We start from the raw sequence: 22,980 nt of genomic DNA, 5'->3' as shown, positions 1-22,980 counted from the left end.
CTACGCTCTTAATTAAAAGTCCGGTGGAAAAATCAAGCTAGAAGCACAGAGGACAAGAAAGATTTCACCACATACTTCAATGCTCCAACTTTTCCCCTTTCGAAATCGCCTAATGAGGCTCTTTCGACGTATCCAGTAATCACATGTGAATCAATCCTTCATGGTCGACTTTTCCTCTACTCCGCTTGTTGTGCATCAACCCTCTGCTGCTAAGCGTGTTTGAAGCTTTGTCATACCGTCTAAACCTGATCGTAAAGCTAGAATTCAACGCCATGGCGAGCCGGTCCCTCCAAGGAGGCCCTCATCTCCTTCGCCCTCCTTGAAACAATCGGCATGATTTGTAGCGCTGGATCGGTCGGATCACGCTCCGCGATCGTCAAGTAGAGCCGCTCCAGTTTCTGGATTAAGGAGCTCAACAATGCCGGCGCATGTTGGGCCAGGTCAGAAATTTCAGGATCCTGAAGCAAGATGTTAGGACACGAAGAAAAAGTTGCTTGACGAGCACTTACAGCAAGGTCGACCGCATTGAATGCGGCAGAGATCCACTCCAGTCTTTGAGCCGTATTGGTCGTCAGACTATTTCCGATGGTGACAGCGATGGAAAAGGCGATCAGTGGGGAGACATCAGTCGATAAATACTCCGGAGTGAAGTGGATGAACAGCTTGTCAAACAGCTCTGCCGGTTGGGATGACTGGAGCCATTTGATTGAGGCCTCCTCGTACCGACCCTCATTCATCAATTGGCTGATCTCCTCCAACTCCAGCTCCTCCTTAGTTTTCTGTCGTGGAACCATAGGTCGGGGGACGGCTCGTGGCGAAGGAGTCATACGGGCCGTCGATACTTGGCGAGACACTGGAGATGAGCTGGTTTCGCCGAGAAGTGCAAGCTGTCGACGATCCCTAAGAATTTGGCCTTGAAAGGCCACTTGGGTGTCGGACATTTGCTGCAATGCCTCAGCAGTGGCCTGAATGACTTGGCCCAACTTTTCGAGCCTAGTCAGGTCATTTCGTCGGTCACTCTCTAGTTGACGGATTTCACTTCGCAGGCGGACTTCAACTTCAGATGCGGCCTTTTCAGCTGCTGAAGCGGCTAGCGTCTTAAACGTCGGCACAACATGTTTCTGCATAAGATCGTTGAGCTGAGTCTCAATCTCCTTTGAAATCTTCTGCGAGACTGTATCTGCTATCGTCCGAGTCATCTGCGGACTCTGCAGAACTCCATTGAGCACAATAGGCAGTTGCACGCCCAGTTCATGGGGGACGAGAGAATGGAGGGATTTCGCCACAGCTTCTCCCACTTGAGTACCCACGGCTTGGACTGTAGCCGCTGTAAGTGCTGGAACCATTGATTGTTGCATTTGAGCCGAAAGAATGCGGGAAAGTGATTTTTCAACGTTGGTGCTCAAAGTTGTCGACACCAACCGAAGGAGAGCTTCCTGACGGGCTATGGCAGCAGAGTCTTGGACATTCCGATCATTTTGGAGGTTATGATAGAGAGAGTCCAGCTCTTTACGAAACTCCGTTGATACGGCTTTCTCGACCTTCTTCAGTTCCTTGTCAAGCCAACCACCTGAAATTCCGACAGTAACGGCTTCAGGTTTCACGGATGTCTCGGCGGTTGAAGGAAGCGGGACAACTCCAGCCACTGGAGCAGAAGTCTGCTCATCAATGGGGGCTACATCCGCAGTTGCTGGGGTGGATATACCCGTTGAGACTGGTTTCGCACTTGAACCGGCGAGCGCGACTTTATCAGGGAGCCGTGGTTCGGTGGGTGGGGCAGACTTCTTCTTGCTCTTCTTTGTTTCCTTTGCAACAGGAGTTTCGATATTAGTCACCTCTGTGAGTGGTTCAGCGGCTTTGCTGGGAGGCTGCGTAACCGCTGGTTTGCCAAGTTCCAAATCCTCGGCCTGAACAGTCTCCACACGTTCCGCAGACGACGAGGACTTCTTTGCTTGCTTCTTCTTCGAGCTCTTACTTGTTGGACCTTCTTCGACTGGACTCTTGTCTCGGGGGCCCTCCTCGATCACTGTCCCAAGGCGCAGCTCTTTCAACGTGACGAAGCCTTCCTTCGCAGCATCAATCCCGTGAACCACCTTGTAGTTCGCATTCCAGCCTAGGTCTTCCTTGGTAATGTTGAGGCACGTAACACCTTTTGAATGCACGACGTAGAGTTCGAAAAGCGGCGTCTTTTCGTCGACAGCCCTCTGCTCCTCTGCAGTTCGATAGATTGGAAGGAGCTCAACGCTTCTGAGCTGTCCTTTGTCTGCAAAAGACATTTCGCGGATGCCACTCATGCAGGCCGTGGAATCAGGCTTTGGTAGTTCCGGGTCCTTTTCAGCAATGCGCTGCACGTATGCAGCCTGTGTCAGAGAAGTGCTGATCGTATAACGGGGCGCGGAGAGGTGGATGAAGAAGAGTGAGTTTCTGGTCGGGTGCCCGACAACAATAAACCCGCTATTTGCGTGATAACACACGCTGCAGATCGCGTCAGTCTCATTCTCGTGAGGGAAATTGATCTCCTGAACAGCTTTGCCGAGAGCGATATCCCAGAGTTGAAGAGTATGATTCTGCCTCAGGCCGACAAGGACGTAGCGGAGCGCGCCTCCTTTGACATATGGACGAGCTTTGTCTACGAATAGAACCGACGTTGGCCACGACTTCTCCGCTGGGGATGCGGTGGAAAGGGACAAGATCGGGAGGTCGATAGTCATGCTAGCTAGCCGAGTTGAGGTGGCATTTGACTCGTCAATCAGCTTGCGAATGTCCCAGAATCGTAATCGTCCGGTCTTGTCCAAAGAAACGATTAAAGTGTCATCTTCGCTGAAGATGAAGTCTTTCCCAGCCTTCCCAGTAGAGATCTGAAGGGACCTTTCCTGGAAGAATTTATCGACATCGACGCGCCGATTGTGCTCACTGATACCGTACCGTGGAGAGAGCGCCGTTGCTGGCCAGACGAGATGGATTGCCTTACCGCGTCCAATGGCGAAGAACTCTGGGTGACGAGAGCTTCTCTTTGCGCGGGTCTTGAGTACACCCCCAGATGCGTTCTCGTCAGCCGGAGGGTAAGGCGGAAAAATGAGGCTTTCAGTATCAAGTGCGTTTTTCTCGAATAGATCATTTCCGTCCTTGTTGATGGTAGCATAATACACAGTGCCACTGACCCCAGTTCCTAGGAGCGCCTGGTCATCCGATGATTCCCCAGCAGCAGAGGTTGTGCAGAGAGCAACATTGAATATTCGATCATGAGAATTCTTGAAGACTTGTCGGTCACTGCCGTCGTCTTGTCTGATGATGCGCATGCCGCCGTTCTTCACTAAGGCATAGGCAATGTACTTTGATGTCGCAGCTGCCAAAGAACGGTCCAACTGGTCGAAATCTTTCTTGAGTCTTGATATCTCCATCACGCCATCATCTCTAATGCCAACGCTCGAAGGTTTTGACAAGTGCAAAGTGATCGAAACAAAGGGCTTGATGGGAAAATTGTAGACTGGGACGATCCTGGAGGACTCCTTGTTTGGTGACTCTTCCGTGTCTTCCCAGTCATCCCCACCGTCAGCTGGCTGCTCGACGCTCTTGTCCGCGCCGGAGCCTAGTTCCTGTTTGACGCCGTTGCTGGCGTTCAGATGTATCTCCTTGCCTTCGTCTTTCAATTTGGTCTCCGCTGAGACAGGAGCGACAACCTCTTCCGTTGGAACTGCATCTTCTGTCTCAGTCTCTCGAGTTGCTCCGGTAACTGAGCCATCGCGTGATACAGTGGCGTTCTTTGATGCCAGCGGTAGTCTAGGAGTGAGTATTTTCCGCTTGGCCACTTGCTCACCTGTACCGACACGCGAATCTGACAGATCATTGCCAGACTCGACATTTGATCGAGGGACATTGACATTGGCAGGTTCGGAAGCAGTGGTGCCCTCTTTAGGAGTTTGTGTTCGAGAGGCACTCAAAGATGCCTGTAGTGCTTCAAATGGGTTCGTATAGGTGAAGAGGGGTTGACTCTGGGTTGGTGGCTTAGTGTCATTACCAAGAGCTCCAAACAAGGCGCCCTCAGCCGCGGAACTGGATCCGAATAAAGGAGCTGATGATTCTGTACTCGTAGGCTTAGCTTCTTTAGTCTTCGCATCGGACTTTGCATCTGTTGATGGAGACCGCGGTTTTTCAACGAGATTCTGGCGCGTGCTGATGGAATTGCCAAGATGGGTTTTGCTGAGGAGCTTGAGCAGCGCATCCTGCGAGGCATCACGATCAGGCGTAGAATTTTCTTGGTCGCCTCTACCGCCTCTACCGCCGCCACCGCCTTGATCCTCCAGGTTCAGCGGAGATTGGGCTTTTGAGCCGCCTTGGGCAGGCGAAGGTGACATCAACTTTGCGAGGAGATCCGAAGCTGAAGTCGACGAACCTTGCCCGGCAGCAGTACCCGCTGACTTGTCGTTCTTCTCCTCGACGACCGCCGCAGCATTGCTAGTGGAAGAGAGAGGTCGTGAGTTTGCCTTAGGAGGTGTAGAGGCCGAAGGGCCAAAATTAAGCAGGTTCAGCAACGACTGCGCCGTAGCAGAAGGCGCAGACGCAATTGGCTGAGCCATCTGGTTGTAGGAGTTGTGGTTCGCGACAGGAGCAGCAGGAGGAGGGCTCGAAGGCAACGGAGAGGCGCCTGGGAAAGGAGAAGGTTGGCCTGCAGAGTTGGATTGGTGTGGCGTATGGGATGGGGTAGGAGAGTCGCGAGGCTTCAACATCAAGTTGGCAAACAGAGCTTGCAGGTCGTTGGATGACATTATTCCAGTCAGACCAAGGACGACCAGTCCGAAGGGCCCACGATCGAGTGTAGTAGAGAAAAAGGCAATTGTTCTCTCGTCACCCGGATGCTACACCGGGAACCAGAGAAGAAGCGAGAATGAATGGCAGCACCGAAACGTGCAGGGAAAGTGAGGCAATATTTTAACACACGAATAACCTGAAGGGTGGGTGGGAAGTGTTTTGCTGATGAAAACACAAAGCCCTGAGCAATCTAAAGGAAGGTGAAAGATGAGTTGAAGTGAATCAGAGGCGCGATTCAGCGACGACTGGCTCATTCTCGTCAAAATTTCTCCGCAGTCTTGCAGCTCCAATTCGATCGATGACTGCTGCCAGCAACACGTGCCCGCTGCCACTCAAGCGCCAATTCAGCCGCAGGGGAGGGATCCTGCTGCGAACTGCATCCCTCGTCACCCCAGCGAGCCCACCACCAGGTGCCTATAGTAGCTGTTTGTGTGTACCAGCGCACCAGTTCTAGGCACCTGAACGTAGAAGCCCGCGGTGACATTCAGATTCAGTGTCAATAATTGACTGTAGCCTCCTGCATCTTCATGCAGGGTGTCACCGCTTCTGCAGGTTATAAGAAGATGGATTTGTTCAACCCCTTTGAATCCTTGGTATAGTATCTGTGACACAGGTACCCCTCGAGCCATGTGTCCATCAGTGCCATTCTCATAATACAGCCACGCTCATTCGTTCCGCTTGGCTGAGCCAACCTCGCCCAGATTCCACACCATCTCTAAAAGCATCCTTTACTTTCTTCCTCGAGTTTACACTTCCAAGAACACATCATATCCATGCCAATGTATTGTCTTCGCTCGTAAGTATTGCATCTGTCATTATGATGGTTCTGGAAACGCTCTAACTGCAGTCGTGCCACCAGATATCTTCCACTCCTCCTACTCCCACTCCCCCTCAGCCTCTCGCCCATACATCTCATCCTCCTGCTCGTGCTCACATACCTCCTCAACCGCCCGTGCATATATTGCTCCTTTCTTCTCATCATCCTCTTCGCATCGTCCTGCCACTGGTCAAATCGATGTTTCGTCGACCTACCTACCCTTCCATCTCAACATTCAGGAGGAGGAGAGTTATTCTCACATGAGACGCTTGCCGCTTGGTTCACTCCCAGGCTATATACCGCGAACTTCTCGGGCAGCATAGGGAGCATTCCGGGACAGGCGAACAATGGTACAGGGCCGTCAGAGATGGGAGGCTTCCTCACAGATGTCGCACGTACGACAGTCGCCGGTCTTGCAACTGCGGTCAAAAACTCGGCGGAGGAATTGTTTGATGACGCTCGGCAGAAATTGATAGCATCTGCAACCAGCACCGGAGCCGAAACAGCAGCTTCGGCGACATCTTTGCCGTCCCTACTGGACACAGGCATTGGAACTCACTGGCTGAGGAATTTGCTAGGGCGCTCAGAGTGGACGTTACCGTGCGTTGGAGTAAAGCTAGTTCTCTGATATTTTGTACGGTTGCGGTTGGTCTGACGGCTCCCTGGTCGCTCCATACCGCGAGGGCATTGGCTTTGACTACGGCGTGAAGTTTTTTGGTTACATATGGAGTTCGTTCTCGATTACAAAATTTGAGAGATATCTCATGTGTTGTACCGTCCAGCACAAAGATATATCCTTGCAGGACTACTACTATATTCTAGTCTAGGTCAAATGGTTGCTGTATGATGCCAGCTCACAGCCCTCAAGTCGAACGGAAGATTTGTTTCGGCCCATGAATCGCGTTGAAATCGACTGAAACCTGAAACCTCCCGGAAATTGTGATCAATACACATTTCACAGATGCCAAACGCTGCGTAACTCGTCAAGCTATCATGCCCAAGCCTTCCAATTGGGGAACATTAGAATGTTGCGACAAACGACAAGGACGCCCCTTGTTCCGGTCGGGAAGGGGGGGCATCGCACCAGGTTTGCCGTCTCAAGATATTAAAAATCATTTCTCTGCCTGCAATTGTTCAGGCCCATAAGAGAAATAAGGGTTGGCAAGCTCTGCCTAAACCCGGGTTTTTTTCTGGTGACAGCATTTCAAAACCCCCTGGCAATGGCTTTGCTATGATTATTGGATCGGCCAGTCGTCTTCAGTGATTGACGACCAGAAGACGAACACTGCCACGACGCTGAGGAGCGTGAAGAGGGTTGCGAAAAGGGTGCCATTGATGTCGCCATCGGCACCTTTGCAAATGTGTGTCGATATCACATACATGAAGATTTGGCCAATCGCAAAGAGGAGGGCTGCGGCAATCAGGTAGATCATTGGTTTCGTTTCGCCGAGGATCTTGAGGACCAATATTGACTCGAGGACGAAGAACAAGAACATGAATACCAGCGGTGCCAGTTGGTATAGCGTGTAGAGGGCGTAGTTCTGGTGCGGTGGCTGTAACGAGCTGTCCCAAAATCCTGTCCAAGAGAAGGCCGTGTCCAGGGCAATATAGCCAGTGCCAACGAACAATGCCAGGGAGCTGAGGCCGATCAACCCCATTGACAATGGCGTGCCGTCATCCACTAACTGGTAGCCCACTACTGCGTTCATGAGCAAGATCCACATGGTCGCCACGATAGCACCCAGATGGACGGCTGTGAAACCTTTCCGCACATCGTTGTTCAATGGAAAACCGCCGACTGTGAATATTTCGCAGATTTCGATGATGATATAACCGACCAGAAACATCTGCATTTCCCGACGACCAACCGCAGCAGCTTTCCTCTCTGCGCGCCATAGCAGAAACAGGGCAACAACGATGGCGATGCCACAGAGCAGTATTGAGCCCAAGTTGGCGAGATTGCGGTTGTTATTTAACGTAATTCCACGCAGGACACAGCCTCCATATGCGAGGCCAGGTGGTTGATTGTTCGTGACGAGGATCTGGAGAGGCAGTTAGAAGACCACGGAGAGCTTATCGTCTGACAGGGGAGGTCTAACATTGCATATAGGTAGTGTCGCATCACGACAGAAGTCCTGCAGCCATAGGTTAGCGACTGGAAAAGCAATGAACTCGAGCTTCTGAGAGCAACCTACTTGGAACTTTCCATACTGTGTTCCACCCATTTCCGCAACGAGGTCAAGAAACCGTGGGAACGAAGACGGTGGAGGAGGTGGCGAGAGGAAAGTGCGAGACAGTGACTTGAAACACCATGCGCTGTAGAGTCAGGAGATCACTGACGACGAGGTGTGCCTGTTTCGGACGATTCGAGAAAGTTGCGCTGGCAGGGCAATCGAAGGGTGCGAGGTGTTTCGTCGATCAGTTCTCGGTACTCGCAGTTGGACGACTTAACGAGCAGAGTCAATGGGATTATTTTTGGAGAAGGATGTCTTTGAGAGACGGAAAAAGAGTGGAAGGAAGGGCCGTTGGTTCGCCAGGTGCAGGATTGGCTGGGTTTTTGCTGCAGGGTGTGTCCGAGGTGTGCAGGCGTAGTGCAGGAAATCAGGAAAGTTGGCAGGGTGACTTGCTTTGATCGGAGTCGGCAAATGATGACGGGGGATTGACTCCTCTTTTGGGGCTGGAAGGGGAGGATGGGACCGGGGGGGCAGGAAGAGGCACTCAGACGAGGTAGAGTACTCGGTATACGACTAGTAGTTCCTTGCAGATCTACGACTTGGCAATAAGAGAAGGTTGAAATGATGCAATGAGGCAGTGAGGCAATGACGGCGTCGACGACTATGAGGCACTTTATCTTGTTCTCTGTACCAGGTACGCAGCGAGAGGGAAAGGGATGGTGTTCTACGAGGAGAACAGGAGATGATTTGGGTTGCGAAGCTTGTCTGAGACTCTCAATGAAGGTAGCAAACAGGTTGCAGCCCCAAGCAACGCCAACAGTAAAGAGCTAGGTACTTAGGCAAGTTGCTGGCCCCGGGTGCCGAGTAGTGAGATTGGCTGACGAGCTGGGAAAGGGCGAGGTGGTGGAGCTGCGGAAACTACGTAGCCAGGGCAAGGGCCAGTGCCAGTGCCAGTCGCCCATGATTGCCCGCTGCCCAGCCCAGCCATGGAAGCCCCGAAACCCCCAGCCGTTTATGCCCGGGAGATTTGAGTAGCTACTGTAACAGCAGACCTTCCCAGGCATTCAGGTACGAGTACGAGGTAGGACTTATTTATCGATAACAGCCTGAATGAGAGATTGCCGAGTGGTTGATACTAACTCCAACATGTACATGAAAAGCACTCCGAAGGTAACTCGTTGCTAGTAGGATGATCAGCGGCCATCGCTGCCCATGAACCAAAGATAAACGTGCATGATTTTCAGTGGCAGTGCAGGTTGCATGCGAAGTCCTGCAGTTCGGTACACCACTGCAACTCAGGTCGTACAATGCCAAGGTAGGAATACTTTACGAGCAGGAAGCACGCAACGTAGGCTTTTGTTCCCCGATCCTCAGCATCCCAGTGGCTCCCCTAGCACCCAGAGTGGCCTGGACAGCACACGAATGCTCGTGCTAGGCCGGCTCTAGGCCCGGGTGGGTAGCCGAGCCCTCTACTGTCACCCCCGCTGTGAACCGCTAGCATGATGAAAACCCCCGCGAGACTTTCTCAGTCTATGGCTTGTTTCTACATACAGCCACATCAAACCCTATCTTGATAGTGAAAGATGGGAAGATTCAGAATAGGCCACCCCTTGCGCTCATTCAGAAATCCCAAGGCAGGAACTACGTAGCGGCTTTCGGGTGTTGCTAATCCAAGCAAACTTGCGGGCTAGTTGGCCTCCTCGGATGAGGAACATTGATTTGCTTACTGCTCCTAAGGTTTTCAGGCACAGCGCGCCAGGAACAGGAATAGTCGTGATGCCCGGAAGAGGGAGTACTTGGACTTATTCTCGCTGCTACCAATCGGACACTACTTTGGACCACACCCCTTACAGGTGCAAAGTGATTCACCGTGGAATTCAAATCTTGGCCAGAGACTGATGAAATGCTGGCCGCCATACCAGGAGACACTAAGGAGAACGTTGCAGTGTTACTGAAATCTTAGGTATCTAAGTACTCGTATCTACATAAGAGTACTATTACTCCATAGGTAGCTCCATATGGGTAACTGTCGTTGACTGGAAAAGATACCCATTGTGCCTCGGCTGAGTTTCCGCTGTGTCCCGCCAAGCCGGGTAGGCACGACCTAGCACGACTAGTGCCGCGCATATTGCGTGCAGAAAGATCCGCAGCTTAGGTGATTCGAATTCCTGCAAGATCTCAGTGCTTTGCATGCGCCCTTTTGCAGTTCGTGCATCCTGTGAGTGACCGATACCCACGGCATCTTGCGCCAACAGGTTCTCGTCGCAACAGCGGTCCCTCGGGATACTCACGCTCAGGCTGGCCATCCGCGAACTAGTCTAGTCATTTTGCGCGACTCGAGTTCTGCTCTTTCTTCCTCTTTCGTCCATTTCCGCCGCCACAGTCAAGATTGCCCTTCCCCACCATGGCCAATCCTTTAAGCCGCTCTCAGCCTCGTCGTGGTCCTCGAGTCCGATACCCAAATGACGACAGCGACAGCGACACCGATGACCTGCAGGACTTCACCCTCAAACCTCGTCCTAGCCGGGCTGCGCGTCGTGTCCAGACCTACAGAGAATCCAGTGATGATGACAACGATGACATCTCAGATTCCTCATCAGATGAAACTGACTCTCATTCCACCTCCGCCCACGCTGACGTTGGGCCTCGGAGAAGTACGAGATCATATGTACAGGTACAGAAGCAGTCACGGCCACCAAAGCGAAAACCAGCGCCAACGCCATCATCGAAGCGCCAGCACTCGCTCAAAGCAAACAGACGTCGAACAAATTTGCCCTCCAAGAGAAATGGGAGCCAGATGGATGCTGGCGGCTTATTTCAAACATACAAACGACAAAAGCCTCTACCTGACAATAGGGGCCGGACGAATGTAAAATGTGTTAACTTGTCGTCGGCCTCCGACAACACGAGGATCCCTCCGTGGCCACAACTTCCGTACCACGTTCTCGTGAGCATCATGCAATATGCAGCGTACCCTCTGTATGGCCCGACGTCGCGAGCACAGCCCTCGATCAACTGGTTGTGTGAAACAGGACTCTTATGTCACTCTTTCCACGAAGCCTGCACAGCAGCTCTTCTCTATAGCCCTCCCCTGTATCCATCATGGCGAGCTCACCGTCTCATTGGGCTGCTCGAACAGGCCCACGAGTCCCTTACCACCGATTACCGAAAAAAGATCCGTTTCCTTGACATTGAAGTCAAACAACTTCTCGCCAAGAAGAGTGGTATTTCCTTGGACAGGTTGATCTCTATGACCCCTCTGCTGCAAGGGTTGAGACTCTATTCCAACTACGATGACCTCACGACTGTGATATGGGCACAGCCAGCAGCAAGGAAAGTCAAGTGGAGTTATCCGACAGAGCTCTTGGAACGTTTGGAGACGGATCATCTATTTATGAGGAGCTTTGAGTGGAATGGAAGGTTTCCCACAACCCTCGATGTCCTCAACATGGCTGTGGAGGCTCACTCCAGACCTTCTTTCCGACGCCTGCGCGAGCTCACCTTCCTCAACCTAAGTCTACCGGAAAAGGCCAGGGATGAAGACATTACTACTGTGGGCACTTCACTTGCTGGAGTATTGGCCAGCGTGCCAGATTTGCAGTCGTTATCTTTTCGAAACTGCGGCATCGTTGACGAGATGACCATGCCTCTTCTTCCGCCTGGACTCCTACACCTGGAATTGCGGAATTGTCCCAATTTGACATCCGACGCTCTCGAAGCCTATTTGAGCCGCGGCGGTTCCAGCCTGCGAACCCTCACTCTCGATGGTAATCAGTCCATGGATTTGGGTTTCATAGCCAACCTCCAAGCATTGTGTCCTCGCTTGCAACACCTCGAGGTTGATATGCTGTACATCGATCCGACTTCCTTCCGCGACCGCGAACCCCTCTACGACGAGCTACTACCAAATGGACCTCCGACTTGGCCCACGGACCTTGTCAGCATCTCCATCGAAAACATGCGTCAACTGCCACAAGAGGATGCAGAAGAGTTCCTTACATCGCTTGTTGATTCTGCTGCGCATCTTCCGCAGCTGAGGAGACTCAACATCAAGGCGATTCTGAAAAACGCTAGCTGGCGCGACCGTGCCAAGTTCAGACAGAGGTGGCTGCCGAAGTTGGAGAATGTCTTTCTAAACACCGAAGAGCCCTCCAATGTCGCGAGCAAATTTTTGATCAAGGCACCCACTACATCACAGCGACAGAGCTCTCGGATAGCTAACGGTCACCTCAAGAAGATCAGTCTCGGCGACAGTACCGATGAGAGTGATGCCTCAACTCCCGCTACTATTCAAGGTAGATGTGACATGGTAAATCTTGTGATCTCGGACCAACGGCCGGCCGAAACACAGTATCACGAAAATGACTTTCTCGACAGCGAGCCAAGTGATGACGGAGAATGGCGGCAAGGCAATAGCCAGCAGCTTGCGACCGATTATGCTTGGTAGGTGGACATGTTGCCTGAGTGCATCTCAGAAGAACTTGATGGGAGGCTAGAATTATGTTTAGTAATGAGCATTGGACGACAGCTCTCGGAATGATTGTATCGTACTTGGAAGGGTATCGCATTTGATTAGCATGACAATGATTACCAGGGATATGATTCAATCCCTTGGGTGGGTGGGTGAAAAGCAAGAATAAAAAGATCTTATGACTTGAAGGGTCGACTATGTTTTTATGTTTTGATTCTTTTTCTGATTTCTAGTTTCATTTCTCTTTCCATGTCACTGTCAGATCGGATGTTCGTTCGACAGGAGATTATCCTCGCGATCCCTTTCTAATCTTTGCCAGTATCCGCTGTACAAATAATATCCCGAGATCTAGTCGTGCTAGTCGGGCCATAAACCCAGGCCCTGTAAATCGAAGAGACCCTATTCCATCGACCATCTTCCATCTTAGGTATCTAACGATACGAGTTGTCGCCCAGAGACAAAAGACCGGGAGAGGGGGATGTTATGAGAAAAATGCCATCGCTATATCACCATCACCATCGCCATGCTTTGCCCTTAGTTGAGAGCCTCGACCGTCTCCGCCGGGACGCTCGTGACAGTGTCGACAGGAAGGGATTTTCGGTCGGCCGGGCGCGCGCCGGCGACCTGGCTCGTCTTCTCCCCAAGAGGCCGGAACCCGCGGTAGTTATCGTCGATGATGGCGCGGACCGCCTCGTTGTACTTGGCCAATCCTCCGAAGAAGAACCGCAGCGCGATCTTCTTGCCTTTGACGTTCTGAAAAGTCGGGGGTTTGTTAGCGAAGATTCATGTCATCCCAACTGCAAACAACACAGAGAATAAGAAGAGGATGCTGGGGGAAAAACAAACGCAGAGAGGACTTACGTTGCCAAAGATCCACGAGGCAGTTTCCTTGAACAGACTTCCTTCGGCTGACTTCTCGCATTCTTGGAGCCAGTCTTCTTCGGCCTCGGGCAGGGCTTCGATGAGATTCTTGCTCCCTGGCTGACCATTGCTTTGTCGCCGTCGATTCTCTTCGGCGCGCGCAATCATGTCCGAGATGAGCTCGACGTGGATCTCAATGGCCGGGGGGATATTGCTGAAAGGACCCTGGGGTCCGGTGATCATGCAAAAGTTAGGGAAGCCAGGTACAAAGGCACCCAGATAGCTGGTCGGGCCGCGAGGCTCCCAATGATCCTTCAAGGACTCGCCACCTCGTCCTCGTATCCGTACCCGGTTGTAGTTCCCATCGATGGCATCGAAGCCCGTTGCGAAGATGATGACGTCTAATTCGTGGACCGTCCCATCGCTGACCTGGATTCCTTTCTCCGTGATCCTTGTGATTGGTGTCTCGTTGACGTCGACGATCTCAACATTCTCCCGGTTAAACTGCTCGTAGTAGCCGCCATCACACAGGGGCCTCCTGGCATAATAGTCGTGTGGCATCAACTTCTCTGCCTTCTTGGGATCTCGAACAATCTGGCCGATCTTCTTGCGAATGAAAGCGCAGGCTGCTTCGTTGGCCTCACGATTGGTGGCGATGTCGCTAAATCCGCCGAACATGAAGCGGAAGCCGTTACCCTTTTGCCATAGTGCCTCGAAGATCTCTTCACGCTGTTCTGCGGGGACTGCGTGGAAGGGGGTGGTTGACTCGACAAAGCCAAACCCACAGATTGAGTTGCGGACCTGCTTCATAATCTCGGGGTAACGAGCATTGATCTGTGCTCGGTACTCTTCGCTCACAGGGGCATCGCCACTAGGCACCGAGTATTGGGGATGTCGTTGGAAACATGTGAGTTTCTTGACCTTCTTTGCAACATCCGTGATGACTTGCACACCCGTCGACCCGCATCCAATGACGGCTACCCGCTTGTTCGTGAGGTCCAGCTCCGGCCTCCATTTTGCAGTGTGGCACATCTCACCTCGAAAGTCCTCGAGGCCAGGAATATCGGGATAGTTTGCCTTTGATAGCAAGCCCAGCGCAGTAACAAGGTATCTCACTAGGAAGACCTCGCCCGTACTGACCTCGACCCGCCACACACCGGCCTCGTCATCCCAATCCGCGGCTACCATCTCCGTGTTGAATTGCATATACTTCCTTAGATCGTACTTGTCCACGACGTGTTCTAAGTAAGCAAGCACCTCTGGCTGCTTCACGTAGTGGTGACTCCATGGGTAGGTCTGAAGGTCGTCTTTGTCCCATGAATATCGGTATACATAACTCTCTGTATCACTCATAGCCCCTGGGTAGCGGTTCCAGTACCAGGTGCCGCCAACATCTCCAGCGAAGTCGATAACCTTCACCGACAGGCCGAGAGAAAGTAGTTTGTGGAGTTGGTAGATGCCTCCAAACCCGGCACCGACGATCAGGGCGTCAAAAGTGTGTTGGGTCATCTTGTTCACGGTATTATCGCTTCGACTTTCAGTACTGAACCACAGCCGTGTGCCTTGCAAGGCTGGCAGAAGCAGCGCAATGGCAGTCGGTTTATGTATGTCCCTGCTGTGGCGAATCTGTAGGACGCGCTCCTCCTATCTGCGCCCCGGATCCGCCACGGAAAACGAAAACCGTGGAACCGGCCGCAAGATGGATGGAGTCTCGCAGGACCACACCACATTCAGTACTGAACAGAGGCACAAATCAGAATGTCCATGGTATCTGGACTGAGGTTCCATCTCGGGTCTCGTTGAGATTATCATCTGATGTGGCTTCATCCAAGTATCCCGGGGTATTTCCCCTCTTCATGGTCATCCACGCCTCTGTGAAGTCTCGAATCCTCCCATGCTTTGCCATCTTGCTGGAGTAAGCTTATTCCTAGCCTCATTACACCAAGTAGTCATCAGTACTAATGCCGAAGAATTAACAAGGGTATGGGAATCGTGGCGGATGGTGGAGTTGAAGGGCTTTTGCGAGGGAAATTGGTTCCGTGGTCGACGACTGCCGGAACTCAAGGCTTCAGCAGAATGCCACACACCATGCGTGATTCGCCTAGACAGGCAGACAGGTCAATGCATGCGGCTTTCTTCCGTTACACACATGCCCTGTCTCCTTGTGGAGGAACGGAGCAGCGGCGTAGATACAAAATATACCTACAACTCACAAACATAATTACGGCCTGGACAAATGGTAACGTGACCAGCTTTAAAAAAGAGTTTCTTTGGTAGGCGTTCTTCTCTTATTTACAAATTTTACACACCAGAATGCACGATGGAAATTGGATGCGCCACTCCCTTTTCAAACTGTCAGGCCTATCTCGGACGCAAAAGGAAGTCTGAACAGGTCTCCCACTGCTGATACCGATGCTTTCGACTCCAGCAAGCTCTTCGCCGCCTATACACAAGTTAGCTAATTGTAATTCACAAATGGCCGTGCCGCGAAACTTACCGCCTTGACCTTGTCTGAAGAAACCTTGTCGATGGAAGAGCCAATCTCATCGATCTGGAATGGTTTCCCACCCTCGATAAGTCCATTTCCGGTTGCTTCCAGACCAGCCTGGGTCTGCTGTCCAGCCTCGAGAGCCCTGAATTTCGCCAATGCAGTTGCCTTCTTGATGTCTTCTTCTGCCACTTCGCCTGCTGCGATCTTTTTGAGTGTGTTGACTGCATTCTCGCTTGCTTTGGCAATCTGAGCCGCATTCCCGGTGAAGGTAATGTAGAGCAGACCAGCGTCAGAATAAGCGGCATGTTGAGTCGAGACTTGGACTTGTGGGAAGTCGTGTGCGGCTTTAGACAACAAGGAGAAGCCTGGAGACCATTTGATGCTGCTTTCCCCTCCGAGTAAGGAAGCCAGGACTGCAATTTCTGGTTTGTACGAGGACCCAGCGGTGAAGGAGCTGGAGCCTTGGAAACCGATAATCAACACATTACCCGAGCCGTGAGCGATTCTCTCTTCACCGCCGTAGTATTTCGAAGCAGGACTGTTCAGTTTGGAACCAGCCGGAGTGTCTTGGAAGAACTCGCCCACCCATTTGGAGAATTCAGCGTGGCTTGCACCGTTGGCAACAACGGCAATGTTTCCTTTGACGTAGGCACTGTCACTGAATTTCGCGACGTCCTCAGCATCAAGATACTGGATGATCGGAACCGATGAGGTGGCATATAATGGCTCGCCCAAACCGCGGTGGAAGGCAACACCATGAACGGAATTCAGTGCGAGGGACAGAGGGCTTCCGAGGAGACCTTTTTGTGCGAGTTTCATAACGTGGATCACCTCTTCATTGAGTTCATGCGCTGTACATCGTCAGCCATCAGGTTCCAATCATAATCCGCAGGGGGACCAACTCGTGTATCGGGTTTTTGATATGACTTCTCCCAGCAATTCGGTAAAATAAGGCAGGTCTTCACGCAGGAATTTGGCTCGAAGGACAAGATTCTCTCGGGAGTGGTACGCCGACAACTCACCACCCAGAAGCTCAGCCTCTCGGGTAATGCGCAGAGTTGATCGTTTCGTGGTAGACTAATTTTTCAAGTCAGCTGGGAGATCCATCGATGTGACAAAGATCAGAATGGACCTTGAAAGCAAACTTTTCGAGGGCGTCGGAATAGCCAGGAAGGGGCTGATATCTGGTACCGGCTTTGGCGACGACAGTCAGAGTAGTCGTTGCACCTGGCAGGTCTCTGCTGGCGAATTTGACACCCGACGCTTCCCCCGTCTCATATTGAAAGCTGCCAGACGCAGCTGCGGCCAGACCTCTCCGCTGCAGAGAGGTGACGGAAATATGACGACTGCTAGCTCGCAGGGCTCGAGAGCCAAGCGAGGCTGGAGAAGCCATTATATAAAGTGCCACGTAGTGAATGGAGAGAGGTGGTGATATGACAGATGCAGTCGAACAGGAGCTTCGGATGGAGTCAAGCTTCAATTGATTCTACAGAATTCACATTCGCCATGATTGGTCAGATGGACATAACCACTCATATTGCACTATTATGCCAAGTCTCTTTCCAACGCCCCGCATTGGATGCGCTCCGTCCCTTGGAATTTCTTTCAAAGACTCGCTGCCAGCCTTGTCTCCAGCAAAGTTTCTTCCCCCGATCTCTCTGCGTAGAGTGAGCGGCGTGCAGCTCTTTCTTCATCGACATTTGTTGCTATCTTAATCAAAGATGAGGTAGCGAACCATATCGCCGCCGCCAAGCGAAACCCATAATAAAATCCTCCGATCCTTCTGTCAGGAGTCGATCTGTGTTGGAGATGGAGGTAATTGCAAATACCTAGGACAGGCGGTGGTATTTGATCAGCTGAGTTGTGGTAGGATTTCTCGCAGCTTTGCTGCAGCATCGTTGAAGATGCCTATGGCACATTTCTTGCTGTGAGGAATTACTCCCTTGACTGGTGTGTCGCCAGAAGAGACTGATGTGAATGTCAGCAAATCTTTCGACAATTGGCTCAAGTAGGTCGTCTTTCTGTCAACCAGATCGCTCAAAAATGTCGTCTTCCCCTCCGCCACGTCAAAGCCGGCATAGCAAGCTTGGTACAGCTACGGCTCATCTACCACCACACCTCTCCAGAGGGGATGTCGACCTATCAGGCGAATACTAACAACGCATACAACATCATGCGTACTGGTAGACTCATTGAACTTGTTGAGTGGAGGTTCGGCTCTGCAAGTGCTGATATTATGGAACATCTTGCTGCACTGGGGTTTGCTACCGCCTGTGAGCTAGAAGCACACGTCTTGGGAGATGCGGACTCGTCAAAGTTGATGGACAAGAGTCGTTTTCGAGCTCTACTAAAGCAACTGATCACTTCAAACTTTATTCTTACGCCCCGCGAGGCACATTTCCACGCACCTTTTGATTCTCGTCTGGATGCGGAACGCTACTTACGTGGCCATGGCATGCTCCAGCAAGGAACCGCGAAGAAAATCAAGGCTGAGGGCGATGCAAGGGTTGACGCCGAGCTCGGGCAACGTCTCGATGGAAAAGTTTCTTGGCCACAGGTTCTGCACGAGCTTGAGGCGAGCTCTAGCCGGGTATTGACTTATTAGCGCTTTCTGCTACGTTCACCACTAATTGAGGACAGGCCGATATCTTACTCTCGATCGATTATTCGAATTTGGTTCTTCACATCCGCAATGAAAGGGTAGCAGAAAATGCAGAAAAGCTTTTCGGCCGACTCACGGCAGAAGTTGCTCGAGCAGCATGTTTACAGCTAGAAGACCTCGACTCACGACCCTTGAAACTACGACTGTCGGACATTCCTGGAGAATCGTTGCAGAGACTAGACATCCCCCAGATGAGCCGCTCTATCTCTATCTCTTCCGAAGGTCGACCAGCAATGAGCAACGGGGACAGCAATGAAAATGGTTGGCACGCTGGTGGAAATTTTCTGAATGGCCATCATGAGAACAGAGTCAACGGGACGAGTACCGATCATCAATTTATTGAATACCAGCTAGGTGTGTTGGCAGAAGGACCTTTTGAGTTTATCTTGAGAGATTCTGTCGCCAAATCTTGGATAGTGGACAAGAGCAAACTCAACAGTTTTCTGTGGGACAAGGAGATGCTACGGCTTATCAACGAGAGCGTGAGCGAACCAGCGCTCCGGATTGTCCGCATGCTGGCTGATAAGGGCAAGCTTGATGAGCGAACAATGCAGGACATTGGTCTTCTGAATGCAAAAGAGCTTCGGAAATCACTGGCACAACTGCAGATGAAAGGCCTCCTCGAGCTCCAAGAAGTACCTCGAGACCCTCAAAGACAACCCAAAAGCACAACCTTCCTCTACTTCTACGACCCTGAAAGAGTGCAGAAGCTCTTCTTAGACAGACTGTACAAAGCCATGTCAAGATTGTACGAGCGCCTGCGGCTGGAACGAGAGAAGCTCGCGTCGACTCTGAGCAAGGTTGAACGGAGTGACGTCCAAGGAAGCGAAGAGGAAATTCTGTCGCCGGGGGAATTGCAATTGTTGCTGCGCTGGCGACAGAAGGAGTGTTGGTTCATGACGGAGATCCACCGGATAGATGCCTCCGTCGCCATGCTTCGAGACATATGACTCCTCGCCGATGAAAAATCATCATGTTGGCAGAATGACCAGGGACCCCAAACAAGCTCTGAGGTTTACCGATGGTCTTCTCGTTGTATTTGTGCTCTACTCTCAGATTCTCGGTCCACCGGTTACAGATACCGTGCTAGTTTTTAGTCTAGCCAATACTACTGAAGGAGAGCCATCGTTGGAGACCAAGTCAAATCCTTCCACTTAGGTAGTAATCAATAGCCACGCCGAATGCAAGGTGGCAGGTCACCAAACAAGGAAAAGGGAGGACAAGGCTGATAGGGCACGAGGCTGAGGGTCGCATCAATGTTGTTCCGGGAGGAATCCTTGGCAAGAGCTCGAAGCTTCCCTTTACCCTTGCTGCGCAGTTTCCTCTCCCCCATTGATACCAACACAGAGCTTCAGTTCTTCTCAAACACTCGCCCCCCAGTCAATCATCACCATGGCTTTCGAATGGAAGGCTGCCGGTCTCACGTATGTCGAGTTCCTCACCCCTTTTTTGCCCGGGTCCGGCTAACGTTAACAGTTACAACCGATATCTCGCCGTTGCCGCCAGAGTCGTCCGCAGATCGTTGAAAGAAGGACCTAGACTTCAGGCTGAGAAAAGAGGAGAGATGGACTTGAGATTCGCAAAGTGGCAGGTGAGCTCACGCCCTGAACTCGACCAAACTCGTTTCCGACTGACACCGAGAAGAACGGCAAACAAGGCGAAAATCAGAGTCTGAGTGCTGCGAATGCGGGTGCTATGGCTGAACATGCTACTGGGGAGGCAAAATAGGAGAAATCAGCGTCCAGCACGCATCAATGGGAAAAGGAAACTTTCTGAGAGGAGCCAAAAATCAGACTTGTACATATTACACCAAAGACTTCACGGTGAAGCTGGAAGCGTGCCCGCAGATGTGCACATGACATTTCCCAAAGCCTGTAAAAAATCCCCGTGTCATAATCTTTTCAACTTCGCATCCACACGACCTTGACCTTCACACTCTAAATGCCCCTCTGCACAACTGATGACTACACGTTGATTGTCTCGCCATTACTTCGATCTTGCCAGGCCTCATTCTGCGCAGTATCGCGTAAATTTTCGCAGTTGACTCGTGCCGCTACAGGAAGGTCTGTCGACTGATGGGCAGTGGGCGCATTGTTGTATCTCTTCTCCCATTCCACTAGAAGGGAGCGGCTGTCATGGTTCAATCCCAACTTGTTCACCCCAATGTCCAGATAACTGAAATAACGAGAGAGTTCTGCCGTGCTGCATCGAGTCAGTCTTGCTTGAGCTTCTCTTTGTCTCTAACGTGGACTGACCGGTACATAGCACTAGCCGCGGGCAAGCTAGTCAAAGATGAGCATTTCACACTATATGAGGCCGTCAGCGCCTTGGAGGTTTGTCTTCCCTTCTCTAGGGTCCGAAGTAGGCATGACTCTGATCAGGCGACCAGATCGGTGATCCGAAGATGGACAGTGGGTGTACCGCTTTCGACGCGGAAAGCGATGAGGAGTTCGACCCCGCCAGGAGCGTATCCGCGGAGGAGATAATATGGTTGATGGATCAGTTGATGTATCGCGAGGTAAGCAATTCTGTCTTGAGGTATGGAACGATGGTGTGACTTCCGACAGGTGGCATGGCATATGGGATACCCTCTGTCCCAGACTCTCTTTACATCCATACACATTGAACGACTCCTCTGGCCCCAACCAAAACAATTCTCTGACGCTTGCTTTTGGAGAGATCGTCCCAGTACCAAAGATGTGCCTTCACTGCTACATGCCGTGTTTCAGGCCTATTGTGTTGGCTTGATCAAATCTTGTGACCTAGTTCTCTCAATGGTGGCGAGCCAGCATTTTTACGAGGTAGGGTCCGCAGGAATAGCCGTTCTTGTTCCACGGCTGACGATGTGTAGGAGGAGGACTTCGCGCCACAGATATACAATCGGCCTCTTCTACATGACTTCTCCATTGGAGAGGTGATGGACTCGTTGCAGGATGCACGTGCCTTTCTACAAAATAGCAACCTCCCGCAGCCCTTGAAAGGAGCATTAACAGACAGGGTGGACGGACGATCTGCTTTCCTGCTGCTACTGCACAGTTGCGAGCTCCTCGAACGACCTGCCAACTCAACTCTGGAAAGAACTCTGGCTCTGATCAAGGCAATTGAAGAGACTTCCATTCTCGGTCGCCCAACCCCAACTGTTTCTTTCACTTTGAAGTTGCAACGGGGTCTGGCAAGCAGTGTGCCTCCAAGACCGATGATAGTTATTGAGAAGGAGAAAGCCTTTTCTTTCTTCCGTCAGCTCGTTACGGACATTACCACGGCATTTCAGTTGCTTGACATAACGTCCAGCAGTGACCTCCTCGTTGCTTATCAGATGTTCATGGCGCAGACGTCGCAACCTGCGGTGTATGCTCGAGCCCTCCTACAGTCCTTCTTGAACATTGACAACGCGGTGCTGGGGCGATATGCCATCAACGACTTCGTCAGTGAGGACATTCACTCCCTTACACTTCCTACCGCTCTGTCTTTTGGGAGCAGCAACAGCGAAATTGAAGACATTCCAGATCACCAGCAGATTGATCTCCTCGCTAAAGTGGATCTTTTTCTGAATCGCTGCGGACAGTCATTCCTTAATTTTTTTAGGACATACTGTCTGAACCGCTGTCGGGTAAGACGCTCAATGTGCCACGCAGCTCTTGAGTGGGATCAGATTCAAGCGGAGGCCGAGGACCTGGACGTGTTCATACAATCGGTCCTGGTTGAGCAGCCCGTTCCTTACCCGAGTGGCGAGGAACCCACCTTTTCATACTCCTTCAGCAGTTGGATATATCACTACAAGCTGATACAACTTCGCACCATCCTTCAGATGGGATTTGAACTTTCCGTGTATGCTCCGCATGAATTTGCCGAGATGTACTGGTATCTCTCCTTTCTATCCAACTCGCACCTCTCTCACCTCGAAAGAATCAGCTTCTTTGTGTCCTCGAGTCGACATGTGGATGCACGCCGGCGAGACGAGGTAGAGATTACTCTGAAGCGATTGTACCACCATTTCACTTGGCTCAAGGCCACAGAGGCTCTCGCAAAAGCTCTGCACCGCGTCTTCGTCATCATCCAACGCCATGGTCATCTTCACAGGCCTTCACCCGCGTACGCATCAGACCGCTTACGGTACGAGCTGAGGATGCGACCGTTTCTCAACCTCTCCATCCCCGAACCCGTCGACTTTGATGTGGCTCAGCAGTCCTGTTCGTTACAGGATTTACCTGATGCGTCTGTCCTCGATCAGGCAACCAATTTGGTACAGACCGCAAGAAAAGCATGGGAGGAAGTTTTGAGGAACGGCTGGGAGTCCACGCCTCCCCGGCTCGCGGATCCCAAACCTGGAACTGGGACAGCAGGGAGAGTCAAAGCAGTCGCGCCGATAGTAGATGGCGAATGGACACAAGACGTGCGAAACTCTATGAAGTCATGTATAGGCACGGCGATTGCGATAGCTTCACTAAGCAAAGCTCTACAAGCCACGGGCAAAAGTACAACAGGTGGCGGCATCTCGAGTCTGAAGGTGGAAATTCCGCCAGTCGGTGATCGCGATCGCTGGCATGTAGCATGGCCTGTACCCAAGATTTCCGGCTGAGGTTGGAGGCGACCAAGCAGTAAATACCATACAATTACAACAGAACACATTCGACGACTATCATCATAGATGATTTCATGATTGCTGTGAAATTGCCATCATTGTGAGAGAGGTGA

The 22,980-nt window shown here is 51.6% G+C and overlaps 8 protein-coding genes across 8 annotated transcripts; 3 read left to right on the top strand and 5 right to left on the bottom strand.

Annotated features, from left to right (window-relative positions):
- Positions 1-257: 257 nt before the first annotated feature.
- AYO21_00427 (hypothetical protein) lies at positions 258-4,766 on the bottom strand (the record flags this gene model as incomplete). The annotated part of the gene is made up of 2 exons (XM_022650417.1): positions 258-458; positions 510-4,766. The coding sequence occupies 2 exons, from the start codon at positions 4,764-4,766 to the stop codon at positions 258-260; spliced, it is 4,458 nt and encodes a 1,485-aa protein (XP_022517031.1).
- Positions 4,767-5,854: 1,088 nt separating this feature from the next.
- On the bottom strand, positions 5,855-6,175 carry AYO21_00426 (hypothetical protein; the record flags this gene model as incomplete). Its single annotated transcript, XM_022650416.1, has 1 exon — positions 5,855-6,175. One exon carries the CDS (start codon positions 6,173-6,175, stop codon positions 5,855-5,857), a length of 321 nt encoding a protein of 106 aa, XP_022517030.1.
- Positions 6,176-6,861: 686 nt separating this feature from the next.
- AYO21_00425 (hypothetical protein) lies at positions 6,862-7,851 on the bottom strand (the record flags this gene model as incomplete). The annotated part of the gene is made up of 3 exons (XM_022650415.1): positions 6,862-7,668; positions 7,726-7,761; positions 7,822-7,851. The coding sequence occupies 3 exons, from the start codon at positions 7,849-7,851 to the stop codon at positions 6,862-6,864; spliced, it is 873 nt and encodes a 290-aa protein (XP_022517029.1).
- A 2,353-nt stretch (positions 7,852-10,204) lies between these two features.
- On the top strand, positions 10,205-12,247 carry AYO21_00424 (hypothetical protein; the record flags this gene model as incomplete). The annotated part of the gene is made up of 1 exon (XM_022650414.1): positions 10,205-12,247. One exon carries the CDS (start codon positions 10,205-10,207, stop codon positions 12,245-12,247), a length of 2,043 nt encoding a protein of 680 aa, XP_022517028.1.
- A 558-nt stretch (positions 12,248-12,805) lies between these two features.
- AYO21_00423 (hypothetical protein) lies at positions 12,806-14,641 on the bottom strand (the record flags this gene model as incomplete). The annotated part of the gene is made up of 2 exons (XM_022650413.1): positions 12,806-13,024; positions 13,133-14,641. The coding sequence occupies 2 exons, from the start codon at positions 14,639-14,641 to the stop codon at positions 12,806-12,808; spliced, it is 1,728 nt and encodes a 575-aa protein (XP_022517027.1).
- Positions 14,642-15,479: 838 nt separating this feature from the next.
- Positions 15,480-17,016, bottom strand: AYO21_00422 (hypothetical protein; the record flags this gene model as incomplete). Its single annotated transcript, XM_022650412.1, has 4 exons — positions 15,480-15,575; positions 15,630-16,474; positions 16,526-16,700; positions 16,756-17,016. 4 exons carry the CDS (start codon positions 17,014-17,016, stop codon positions 15,480-15,482), a joined length of 1,377 nt encoding a protein of 458 aa, XP_022517026.1.
- Positions 17,017-17,796: 780 nt separating this feature from the next.
- On the top strand, positions 17,797-19,235 carry AYO21_00421 (hypothetical protein; the record flags this gene model as incomplete). Its single annotated transcript, XM_022650411.1, has 2 exons — positions 17,797-18,213; positions 18,264-19,235. The coding sequence occupies 2 exons, from the start codon at positions 17,797-17,799 to the stop codon at positions 19,233-19,235; spliced, it is 1,389 nt and encodes a 462-aa protein (XP_022517025.1).
- A 442-nt stretch (positions 19,236-19,677) lies between these two features.
- AYO21_00420 (hypothetical protein) lies at positions 19,678-22,864 on the top strand (the record flags this gene model as incomplete). The annotated part of the gene is made up of 6 exons (XM_022650410.1): positions 19,678-19,709; positions 19,762-19,876; positions 20,406-20,496; positions 20,551-20,618; positions 20,675-20,803; positions 21,137-22,864. The coding sequence occupies 6 exons, from the start codon at positions 19,678-19,680 to the stop codon at positions 22,862-22,864; spliced, it is 2,163 nt and encodes a 720-aa protein (XP_022517024.1).
- Between the last annotated feature and the right edge of the window lie 116 nt (positions 22,865-22,980).

The sequence above is a fragment of the Fonsecaea monophora genome (assembly GCF_001642475.1).
Source record: "Fonsecaea monophora strain CBS 269.37 chromosome Unknown Scaff2, whole genome shotgun sequence".
Taxonomy (NCBI): domain Eukaryota; kingdom Fungi; phylum Ascomycota; class Eurotiomycetes; order Chaetothyriales; family Herpotrichiellaceae; genus Fonsecaea; species Fonsecaea monophora.
The sequence above is the reverse complement of the archived record's forward strand: the minus strand, read 5'-3'. Positions and strand labels throughout refer to the sequence as shown.